The following is a 12,834-nucleotide window of genomic DNA, read 5'->3' on the forward strand; positions in this document are numbered from 1 at the left end:
CACCACCACCACTCCACCCTGACACACCTCACCACCACCATCCCCCCGACACACCTCAACACCACCACCCCACCCCGACACACCTCACCACCACCATCCCCCCAACACACCTCTGTCTGTGTTACAGACATATTCCCTGAAGCTCTTGGCATTTTCAAGCAAGGGTTCCACCTAGTGGATGGACAATCAATAAAACATCTACAACTGAAGCAGTCTCATAATTGAATGAGCTTCTTTTGAGACGTGCAGTCTAATTTGCACAGTGTATAAAGATGAGGAATAAGGATGTCTTAGTTGTACTTTGCATAGTTAATCATTAATCACTGTGCTTGACATCTTGTGTTTGGCATTTTCACTACTAAGATGGGAATTGTTCAAACCATGTTGTTCTTTCTGGTTTGGCCAAAGTAACAATCAGATGCTGCTGAAAGTATTAACATAATCCTACATTTTGGCATGTGAGAATGTTGTCCAGCATTTGATCTCAGATCTGGGTATGCTTATGAAAGCTTTTAGGCCATGGATCCCAAGGCAGGTTGGTTCACAAGTAACCTGCTGCAATTTGCCTGTGCAGTGCATTCGGAAAGTATTCAGGCCCTTGACTTTTTCCACATTTTATTACGTTACAGCCTTATTCTAAAATGTATTAAATAAAACATTTTCCTCATCAATCTACACACAATACCCCATAATGACAAAGTGAAAACTGTTTTTTAGAAATGTTTGCAAATGTATAAAAAAWTTAAAACAGAAATACCTTATTTACATAAGTACTAAGACCTTTTGAAATTAAACTCAAAATTGAGCTCAGGTGCATCCTGTTTCCATTGATCATCCTTAATTGGAGTCCACRTGTGGTAAATTCAAATGATTGGACATTATTTGGAAAGGCACACACTTGCCTATATAAGGCCCCACAGTTGACAGTGCATGTCAGACCAAAATCCAAGCCATGAAGTCGAAGTAATTGTCCGTAGAGCTCCGAYACAGGATTGTGTCAAGGCACAGATCTGGGGAAGGGTACCAAAACATTTCTGCAGCATTGAAGGTCCACAAGAACACAATAGCCTCCATCATTCTTAAATGGAAGACGTTTGGAACCACCAAGACTTTTCCTAGAGCTCGCCACCCGGCCAAACTGAGCAATTGGGGGAGAAGGGCCTTGGTCAGGGAGGTGACCAAGAACCCAATGTTCACTCTAACAGAGCTCAAGATTTCCTCTGTGGAGATGGGAGAACCTTCCAGAAGGACAACCATCTCTGCAGCACTCCACCAATCAGGCCTTTATGGTAGAGCGGCCAGACGGAAGCCACTCCTCAGTAAAAGGCCCATGACAGCCCGCTTGAAGTTTGCCAAAAGGCACCTGAAAGACTCTCAGACCATGAGAAACAAGATTGAACTCTTTGGCCTGAATGCCAAGCGTCACGTCTGGAGGAAACCTGGCACCATCCCTACGGTGAAGCATGGTGGTAGCAGCATCATGCTGTGGGGATGTTTTTCAGTGGCAGGGACTGGGAGACTAGTCAGGATCGAGGACAAGATGAACGGAGCAAAGTACAGAGAGATCCTTGATGAAAAAAAAACCTGCTCCAGATCGCTCAGGGCCTCAGACTGGGGGCGAAGGTTCACCTTCCAACAGGACAATGCCCCTAAGCACACAGCAAAGACAACGCAGGAGTAGCTTTGGAACTACATGTAGTCTCTGAATGTCCTTGAGTGGCCCAGCCAGAGTTCAAACCTGATCAAACATCTCTGGAGAGACCTAGAATAATACTGAAGACATCAAAACAATGAAATAACACATATAGATGTAGAAACCAAAAAAGTGTTAAACAACTCAAAATATATTTGAGATTCTTCAAAGTAACCACCCTTTGCCTTGATGACAGCTTTGCACACTCTTGGCATTCTCTCAACTAGCTTCACCTGGAATACTTTTCCAACTGTCTTGAAGGAGTTCCCACATATGCAGAGAAGTTGTTGGCTGCTTTTCCTTCACTCTGCGGTCCAACTCATCCCAAACCATCTCAATTGGCTTGATGTCGGGTGATTGTGGAGGCCAGGTCATCTGATGCAGCACTCCATCACTCTCCTTCTTGGTAAAAATAGCCCTTACACAGCCTGGAGGTGTGTTGGGTCATTGTCCTGTTAAAAAACAAATGATAGACAGACTAAGCGCAAACGAGATGGGATGGCGTATCGCTGCAGAATGCTGTGGTAGCCATGCTAGTTAAGTGTGCCTTGAATTAAAAATAAATCACCAATCACCAGCAGAGCACCCCCACACCATCACACCTCCRCCTCCATGCTTTACGGTGGGAACCACACATGCGGAGATCATCCTTTCACTTACTCTGCATCTCACAAAGACACGGACAGACCAAAGGACAGATTTCCACTGGTCTAATGTCCATTGCTCGTGTTTCTTGGCCCAAGCAAGTCTCTTCTTCTTATTGGTGTCCTTTAGTAGTGGTTTATTTGCATCAATTCGACCATGAAGGCCTGATTTTCCTCTGAACAGTTGATTTTGAGATGTGTCTGTTACTTGAACTCTGTGAAGCATTTATTTGGGCTGCAATCTGAGGTGTAGTTAACTCTAATGAACGTATCCTCTGCAGCAGAGGTAACGCTGGGTATTCCTTTCCTTTGGCGGTCCTCATGAGAGCCAGTTTCTTCATAGCGGTTGATGTTATTTGCAACTGCACTTGAAGAAACTTTTAACGTTCTTGAAATGTTCATGTCTTAAAGTAATGATGTAGTGTCATTTCTCTTTGCTTATTTGAGCTGTTCTTGCCATAATATGGACTTGGTCTTTTACCAAATAGGACTATCATCTGTATACCACCCCTACCTTGTCACAACACAACTGATTGGCTCTAATGCATTAAGAAGGAAAGAAATTCCACAAATTCACTTTTAAAGGCACACCTGTTTATTGAAATGCATTCCAGATGACTACCTCATGAAGCTGGTTGAGAGAATGCCAAGAGTGTGCAAAGCTGTCATCAAGGCAAAGGGTGGCTACTTTGAGSAATCTCAGATATATTTTGATTTGTTTAACACTTTTTTGGTGTCTACATTATTCCATATGTGTTATTTCATAGTTTTGATGTCTTCACTATTATTCTACAATGTAGAACATAGTCAAAATAAAGAAAAATCCTGGAATGAGTAGGTGTGTCCACACTTTTGACTGGCACTGTATGTAAATGTGATATTTCAGTTTTTTGTTTTTAATACATTTGCAAAAATGTCTTAAAACCTGTTTTTGCTTTGTCATTATGAGGTATTGTGTGTAGATTGTTGAGGTGGGGYAAAACYATTTAATCATTTTTAAAATAAGGCTGTAATGTAACAAAATGTGGAATAAGTCAAGGCGTCTGAATACTTTCCGAATGCACTGTACAGATTAAAATAATCCTGAAACTTCAGATGCAACTTCATATGGAACAACTGATATAAACAGACTTGAAACATCATCCACAACCACAGATACAATAAAAAACATCAACCAAATCTGAAAAGTCATCCACCACCACGTTTAGAACATCCCCATCAACCAAACCTGAAACATCATCCAAARATACAAAATTCCCATCAACTGTACTTGAAAAATCGGTGAAAGTCAGTTCTGATTCTTAAACCTTTACAACAGATGYAACCATAGGCACTATTTCATTAGAAAAACTATCAACAGCCTACATTCAAACATCTGAAACTGATACATCAACTATAACTACAAGTGACTCTTCAGCTATTGCTGTATCTGCAACACGGTTGATAGTTACATAAGAAATGATAACCTGAAGCATCATCCACAGCCACATACACAACATCCTCATCAACCGAAACAGACACACCATCCACAACTAAAACATTCCCATCAACCAAACTTGAAACACCATCCATAATTACAACTCTAACATCATCCACAACTACAGCATCCCTATCACCTGAAACTGAAACATCAACTACAACTACAACATCCCTCTCAACCGAAACTAAAACATCATCCACAACTACAGATAAAACATCCCAATCAACCAAACCTTAAACATCATCCCACAGCCACTACAAACATTCCCATAAACCGGAGCTGAAACATCATCCACAACTACACATTCCCATCAACCAAAACTGAAACATCATCCACAACTACGATACAACATCCCAAATCAACCAAACCTGGAAAACATCATCCCACAGCCACTACACAACATTCCCATAAACCGAGAGCTGAAACATCATCCACAAACTACAAATTCCCAATCAACCAAAACGAAACATTCATCCACAACTACAGGATAAATCCAACACAACCCATCCATCAACAAACACAACGAAACTATCCCACAGCCACATACACAACATTCCCATAAACCGGACTGGAACATCATCCACAACTACAACATTCCACATCAACCAAACTGAAAACATCATCCACAACTACAGATACAACATCCCCATCAACCAAACCTGAAACATCATCCCACAGCCACATACACAACATTCCCATAAACCGGAACTGAAACATCATCCACAACTACAACATTCCCATCAACCAAACCTGAAACATCATCCAGAGCCACATACACAACATCCCCATCAACCAAACCTGAAACATCATCCCACAGCCACTACACAACATTCCCATAAACCGGAACTGAAACATCATCCACAACTACAACTGAAACATCCACGACTACAACATCCCTATCAACCCAAATTGAAAAATCATCCACAAGAAGGAGGAGCGGCGACGTATAAATCATTTCATATTCCTTATATTAAGCAAACCAGACGGCACCTATTTTTATATTTAAATGTTGTTGTTTTTTACGGATAGCCAACACTCAGACATAATTTACAAATGAAGCATGTGTATTTAGTGAGTCTGCCAGATCAGAGGCAGTGGGGGTCATCCTGAGATGTTCTCTTGATAAGTGAGTGAATTGGACCATTTTCCTGTTCTGCTAAGCATTCAAAAATGTAACTAGTACTTTTGGGTCTCAGGGAAAGTGTATGGAGTAAAAAGTCCATTATATTCTTTAGGAATGTAGTGAAGTAAAAGTTGTGAAAAATGTAAATAGTAAAGTACAGATACCCCCAAAAAACTACTTAASTAGTACTTTAAAGTATTTTTGCRRAAGTATTTTACACCATTMCTTTCTTCACTTGTTGAATACATCTCTGTCAGATATTCCCTGTTTGATGGTATACTCTGTATCAGAGTTTCACAGCCAGAGGTATTAATAGAGGGAGAATTTCACACCAATCAATGACAATGAATATTTAAAACTGATTATATTTATATTTTGATTATAGTTTCTTTGCCAGAAGCTCTTATCTTAATCGTCTCACTAAGTGTACATTTAATATGTTATTKATTTATGAAGCAACCTGCTCTATATTGTGTTAGTCTCTGTTGATTTTCTTCTCATGGACAGAACACGATATGGATGGGAAAGACCTCTAATCCCAAAGAAAGAACAAACCTCCTTTATAAAAAATACACTCACAAACACATATTTGGGTGGTTGACTTCTGCCGTTAATTTATTTTTCCGCTCAAAAGCCTCGTRCGTTCCTTACAATGCATAGACAAACAAACGGACATTTTGTTAAGAGAAGTCACTAAACATGCCATTCCATTTACTTTGGGGTCGATTTACCACCGTACTCCTGAGGATTTCCTCTGAATCCATGAGTTAGGTCTGAATACGACCTCTTACCCCTTCACCTTTACTCAGCTTCAATTGTATTCAAAGTGCACATGTCAAAAATCTAAAAGGTGTTTAATGGCTTTACAATGAAGTTTAATCTCTTTCCAAAACATCCCACAAAACAGATGATTACAGGAGCATGATAGGCACTGAGCTAACAGTCAACAAAGTAATCWCCACTTTACATACTGTACAAAACTGGACAATGGAGGAGGACAGCGACAGAGGACGATAAAAAAATGTAGGATAATGGTCTGCTACTCATACAGGCATTCAGACATACAGGAAGGGAGTGGGAGGAAGGGAGAAACCTCCTCGTCAAACTGCAGGAGAGCTTAAGATTCATGGATGTATAAAATCAATGCAACAAGGACAAAACTCAACAACTAAACAAAACACACATTTAACAGTCAATGGACACAAACATAAAAATACAAAAATTAAATACAAAAATACATAAAAAATGAACGAATGTTACCTTCGTCTGTATTTTCCCCCCAAATCATTAACTGAACTAGGGATGAGGGAAAAATAGTTGTTCAGAGCCAAACTGGAAGCCTATGGTGCATCTCATTTCAGTGAAGGAGGAGCCGACAACAACAGCAAAAACACATTTTGTCCATTTCAAACATTTTAAATGAGCCCATTGAAGACACCACAATGTTTTCGAGGGACACTTCAAGGAGAGACAGGCACATACTGAATACTGAACTTATAAGACAGAGGGGTTACATGTGCTTATTTGTGTGTGTTTGACAGAGATAAAGCTGTTATAGAGCCCTGGAACGGATATGTTGGGCCTTGGTGCCTGGTACACATATGTTGGGCCTTCGTGCAGGGACAAAGCCATTTTTGCAGTAGCATTTGAACGAGCCAATGCTGTTGACGCACCGGGCATTCTTGCATGGATTAACTCGAACCCCTGGTTCAGCACACTCATCAATATCTGAAAAGAGAGAGAGAGGGAGGGAGAGAGAGAGGGAGAAGGTTTGAAACAAAACAGAGAGCTCGCCATTTCTGCCTGCACATCTATTTACATATGAAATCAACAACCAGATGTTCCTTTAAATTCTAAATTAGATTTCAGGCATTGTCGGTCAAAACACTTGAACAAAGGACAACAGCTACAAATTATACAGAGACACTTCTGTTCACAGAATTCATAAGCATCCAATTGACAAGACAGGCAGAATATGTGGGTTGTTAACATACCTGTGCAGCGGGTGCGGGAGTGGTCCAGTCTAAAGCCTGTGTTACAATCACACATAGTGCTCAAGTAGGAACGCACACAACGGCCATTGGCACAACTACACTCATCTGAGTCCTCTTCTGAACTATCGCCTTCTGAGCCAAAACAGAAAAAGAGAGTGCGCGAGAGAGAGAAAGAAAGATAGAGAAAGAGAGACAGAGAAAAAGAGCGAAAGATAGAGAGAGAGAGAGAGAGAGAGAGACAGGAGAGAGGGAGAGAAAATATTATTCAAGTGGTAAGAGTTTGTGCTCTGAGGTGATTTTATAACCAAATTCAGAGAATAATAAAATATATTACAGGCATTACCAGTACCTGGGTTGTAGTTGGCGAAAGCTGCCAGGAAATCTCCCTCACCATCAGACTCTGTCTCCAAGTGCATGTCACACAGCCGGTTAAAGATCACTGAACGAGAGGAAGAATTAAGATGAACTTAATTAAGTTATTAGTATTAGACTATTAATATTAGAGTATTAGAGTGTTAGACTACTATGCTGATACAGGCTAAAACTGTAATGACCAGCAGACTAGACACTAAAAACCAGTCAAATAATGACTGAGTACTGGTGCCCACCTGAGTTTCTTTGTGGGCAGGTCCTACACTCAGGGCCCCAGCCACGGCCATAGTGACAGCAGCACTCWGAGTAGGTGAACACCAGGCCGTTTCTGGGGTGGCTACAGATCAGATCCTCATCCACCTGCAGGAAACACACGTCCTTATGGGCCGCCGTGCGGTCTAAGGTAGGGAGGGGGGAAGAAGGAGAGAAGAGAACAGATAGAGAGAGAGAGAGAGAAGAGAGAGAGAGAGAGAGAGAGAGATGGGAGAGAGAGAGAGAGAGAGAGAGAGAGAGAGCAAGAGAGAGACAGAGAGAGAGAGAAAGAGAGAGAGAGAGAGAGAGGAATATTAAGGATTATTCCATCAAATCAACAAGCCAATCTTTGCCTCTACATTATAGAGCAGGCCAGATCCTGCCACTTATAATGACCTCTATGATTAACCAAGTCATTACTCAGCATGTTAATAGGCGCCAGGTAGATATGAATAAGTGATGAGGCCTAGCTTGAGGTGGTAGGGCTCAGTGCTATACCAGACCCCTCCTCTGCACATTCATTTACAGTCACACATCACACACAAGGATGGCCCCATAAAAACCACACAGACACAATAAAGTAAAAGCTAGATTGTCAATACAAACTTGTGAGACTTTACAACAAGAATATGCAAAGAAAGTAACACAATCGGAAGAGTAATGTCACAACATCGTATCCAAGTGTTACAGCATCACATGTATCGCAACAGTCAACAGTTTGGTTAAAAGGAGAAACAATGCTTTGGAGAAAGGTGCAGAAAATGCCACAAGCAATATCACTTTTACTTATACTCTCCCATTTTACTTATACTCTCCCATTTTACTTATACTCTCCCATTTTACTTATACTCTCCCATTTTACTTATACTCTCCCATTTTACTTATACTCTCCCATTTTACTTATACTCTCCCATTTTACTTATACTCTCCCATTTTACTTATACTCTCCCATTTTACTTATACTCTCCCATTTTACTTATACTCTCCCATTTTACTTATACTCTCCCATTTTACTTATACTCTCTCACTGCGTCTCAGACGCACAAGCACATGCACACAATGAAGGATGAAGTAATGAAGTGTTTTCCTGTGACTATGCAAGCTTAGTGGGACAACCACATAAACGGAAACTGAGAAATGTGCAACAGGATCACACTGGACCTATAGAACTGAAATCACATTGACCATCTCAAGTCTCATGATCTCCCTCACTAAACTGAGAGTGTGTTTCTATAGAAACAAGCAAGAGGGGGAGTGCTGAGCCTGTGCATGGAGTCAGTATTGGGGAACGGGGGCTCAAAGGGGGAGTAGTTAAAAAGAGTAGCAGGAGTGGCAGGTGTACAGGTKAGCCAAAACTCAGGTGAGCTGAGCACTGATTGGTTAGGCTCAGGTGAGTTGAGTGCCGATTGGTTATACCCACCGTCATAGACGCACTGTTTGAGCGCTGCGCTGAAGGTGAGGGGCTGGGTACATATACAGTGAAAGGAGCCGGGTGTGTTCACACACCTCCCATTCTTACAGTACGAGGGGTCCTGGCACTCATTGATATCTGCAAGGGGCACCACAGACACCACAGACATGGGTTACACAACCTACGGACGGAGGGACAGACACCAGCCTGGGGCCAGCTCTTAATGTGATGTAACYTTGAACAGGCCTACTGGCAGATCACTATGTTACACTGCTTCCTGAGAGCATGCACCAGAGTGTTTGGGTGTTTATWGATGGGTTGAGGATCTTCACAATTAACATGGCCCAGTAGTGGCTATAGTATAGGACCAGGGTTGTGTTTGAATTCATCTCTATCTATCTACAGTATGTCAGGAGTTGACAAACGTTTTGGATCCAGGGACCCATTTTGTGATAGCAAATTCATCAGGGACCCCCCACAAAAGCAGAACACAACTCGGACTTTGGAGTGCGATAAAAATAGCATACAAGGAGTTTACTGTGACAGCTGCAGTGCARGGCCAGACTAACCAAGTCTCAGGCCCTGGGAAATAACATTTTAAAGGCCCCACTCTTTGCATCGGAGATAACATTTTAATGCTAATTTTCTGCAACTTTACACATTTTGCCATAGGCAGAGAGAAAATGTTGCAGTTTAAAAGCTAATTTCCTGCAACTCCTCACATTTCCACAAGGGGCAGACAGACAATTTTGCAGTTTTAAAGCTTAAATGACAGTGCATTTATGTTCAAAACAACATTTTTAGGGAATACAAGAAGTATTTAAAAACTGGATTTAAAAAACTGGATCATTGATGGAGTACTGTGGATCCCTGTGAGCCTCCCAGGCCCTGTTGTGCATCCAAGGGTATATTATAGATACAAAATATTAGTTTGCATTGCACTTTCTACACTTCTTCCACAGACCCCTTGGACAAATRAGTTACATTTTTWATATTTATACAAAAAAAATCTGTCCGTGGACGCCCTGCAGTACCTCCGCGAACCCCAGGTGTCCAGTTGGTGAACCACTTATCTATGTGACAGATATGAGGTTATGTGAATGTAAGAGCGTTTGAGGTTGGAGGGGCAGGCCTGGCTGATTAGTAGTTTTAGACTGGAACTAACATTATAAAACATTCTCTCATTCATCCTCCCTCGCCCATACACAGAGATTCACCACTGAGAACCAACCCACTGTGAACTACACTACCCAGCCATCTCACACCACCACCTCCAAAWCATCCATCCTGAGATTCCTGAGCCCACCTCCTTCCCTCTTAGTCTCCTCTCCTCCACTTACCAGCCTGCTCCTCTAAGGTCACACAGCTGTTGCGGTCAGTGGCCAGGATCCAGGGGGGAGAGCAGATGCAGTAGTAGGACCCAGGGGTGTCCACACAGTGGCCACTCTTACAGTTCAATTGATCCTGGCACTCATCCACACCTGCAGCAACAAAAAAACACTGCTGACTTAACACACGTCCTCCTCTCTGGCCTGGCCTGGCCTGGCCTGGCCTGGCCTGGCCTGTACTGTACCGCCCTGTGTGTGTGGATACAGCATGTACAGTAGAGGGCCTTTAGCCAGACCTCACCTGCCACAGTGGGAATGACACACTTCTTATTGGAAGCATCTGGGGTCCAGGGAGAGTTACAGGTGCAGTAGAAGGAGCCTCTGGTGTTCTTACACTGACCGTTGGTACACAGAGACTCATCGTGGCACTCATTCACATCTGAGGAGACATTAACATACAGGATCTGTGACTAAATGGGATTATCTGATGTGTATTAATTAAGCAATAAGGTCCGAGGGGGTGTGGTATACGGTGAATATACCGCAGCTAAGGCACAACGCAATGCGGCGTGCCTGGATACAGCTCTTAGCCGTGGTATATTGGCTATATAACACAAACCCCTGAAGTCCCTTATTGCTATTATAAACTGGTAACCAATGTAATTAGAGCAGTAAAAATAAATGTTTTGTCATACACGTGGTATACGGTTTCATATACCACGGCTGTCAGCCAATCAGCATTCAAGGCTCGAACCACCCAGTTTATAATGTGTAATAATACATCGGTGTGTTTTGGTGTAGGCCTGAGTGAGGTGGGGCTCAGTGGTTACCAATGCACTCCAGTAGGTTGCTGTCGTAGTAGAAGCCCTGTTGGCAGTAACATTCATAGCCAGGCTGTGTGTTCATACAGCGGCCCTCCTTACAGATCTCATTGGAGAAGAGCACACACTCATCGATATCTGTACACAGAGAGACAGGAGCAACAATCTCAACACAAACAAACTCCTGAAAACAAATCCTGCCATGTAAATGAATGCTGRAAATCTGACAACAGCAAACCCACCGTGGTCGGGCTGAGGCTGTGTAGCTACTCACCAATATGGACAGACAGGCCGTACTCAGTTACTCCCTCCTCCTGGTAGAAACCTCGGCCCACTGGACACAAGGAATGGAACTCAGCTGGATGGAGGAAAAACAACCAGCTTACTTTAGTACTTTAGAGTGACATTGAACAGTGCAATTAACTGAACAGATACCCAGCCCACTTGATGGCTCAGAGGCTTGGTAAACTATTGTGTGTATGTATATATTTATTTATATTCATGCATTTATATATTCTTTATTTATATATTCTTAATTCCATTCCTTTACTTTAGATTTGTGTGTATTGTGTGTATTGTTGTGAAATTGTTAGATATTACTTGTTAGATATTACTGCACTCTTGGAGCTAGAAACACAAGCATTTCGCTACACCGGCAATAACATCTGCTAAACATGTGTATGTGATCAATACAATTTGATTTGATGTTGTTGGGCCTGAGGTCCGTACATGAGTGGTAGACGGGGCAGGGGTAGATCTCACAGTGGTCCCCCCAGCCCACGCCGATGGAGCAGCAGCACTCCTGCTTGGTGACGTTGGTGGCCAGGACACTGTCACAGAACACTGTGTCATCCAGGTTCAGGTAACACTCCTTCTTATCCTCCATGTCCACCTCAATCTCTGGATGGAGAGGGAAGACAGGACATAGATTGGTGTGTGTGTGTGTTTGTGTGTGTGTGTGCATGCAGAATACAGCTATATAGAGAGAGGGCTGAGAGGATATCAGTAATCTTACCCTCACAGCTGTGCTTGTCCTCAGACAGAATGAAGCCGTCTTTGCACACACACACATAGGAGCCCTGTCTGTTCTCACACACACCATGAGGCTGGCACAGACCCCTGTCTGTCGCACACTCATCTATGTCTGCGTGGGTGGGTGGAAGGGAGAGAGAGAGAGAAAGAGAGAGAGAGAGAGAGAGAGAGAGGGAAGGAGAATGTGTTACTATCATCATGACTTCCATTAAAGGCCCAGTGCAGTCAAAAACATAATTTTTCTGTGTTTTATATATATTTTCACAATAGGAGGTTCGAATAATACTGTGAAATTGTGAAAATTATGATAATGCCCTTTTAGTGTAAGAGCTGTTTGAAAAGACTGCATGAAATATCAGCCTGTTTTGGGGGGAGGGACTTTTGGCCTTCCATGGTGACATCACCATGCAGTAAATTAGTTAATAGACCAATAAGAAAGTGATGTCCAAAACCTCTCTGCTAATAACAGCTAAATGCCAGTTTCCCCCTCCCCAACCTCTTAGCGCTAGGGGTCAGATTTTTTTTTTTTTTTTTAAATTTTTAAACGTTCCCAATGTAAACGGACATTTTCTCTGGCCCAGATCGTAGAATATGCATATAATTTACAGATTAGGATAGAAAACACTCCAAAGTTTCCAAAACTGTCAAAATATTGTCTGTGAGTATAACAAAACGTATTCTGCA

At 42.2% G+C, this 12,834-nt stretch overlaps 1 protein-coding gene across 5 annotated transcripts in view; it reads right to left on the bottom strand.

The window, feature by feature from the left end:
* Window positions 1-5,528: 5,528 nt before the first annotated feature.
* LOC111964216 (latent-transforming growth factor beta-binding protein 3-like) overlaps window positions 5,529-12,834 on the bottom strand; it is a 74,909-nt gene continuing 67,603 nt past the window's right edge. For 3 of the 5 annotated variants that reach the window (XM_023988010.2, XM_023988009.2, XM_070443661.1), the window contains 11 exons: window positions 12,134-12,262; window positions 11,848-12,018; window positions 11,393-11,476; window positions 11,128-11,256; window positions 10,599-10,736; window positions 10,310-10,450; window positions 8,979-9,107; window positions 7,543-7,704; window positions 7,284-7,373; window positions 6,935-7,066; window positions 5,529-6,668 (listed from right to left, as the gene is read on the bottom strand). In XM_023988010.2, the coding sequence (XP_023843778.1) occupies window positions 6,493-6,668; window positions 6,935-7,066; window positions 7,284-7,373; window positions 7,543-7,704; window positions 8,979-9,107; window positions 10,310-10,450; window positions 10,599-10,736; window positions 11,128-11,256; window positions 11,393-11,476; window positions 11,848-12,018; window positions 12,134-12,262 (1,481 nt within the window). In that variant the 3' untranslated portion in view covers window positions 5,529-6,492. The remainder of the gene's footprint in view (window positions 6,669-6,934; window positions 7,067-7,283; window positions 7,374-7,542; window positions 7,705-8,978; window positions 9,108-10,309; window positions 10,451-10,598; window positions 10,737-11,127; window positions 11,257-11,392; window positions 11,477-11,847; window positions 12,019-12,133; window positions 12,263-12,834) is intronic. The other 2 variants (XM_023988011.2, XM_023988012.2) reach the window with 2 other exon arrangements.

Source organism: Salvelinus sp. IW2-2015, linkage group LG5, assembly GCF_002910315.2.
Source record: "Salvelinus sp. IW2-2015 linkage group LG5, ASM291031v2, whole genome shotgun sequence".
Classification (NCBI taxonomy): domain Eukaryota; kingdom Metazoa; phylum Chordata; class Actinopteri; order Salmoniformes; family Salmonidae; genus Salvelinus; species Salvelinus sp. IW2-2015.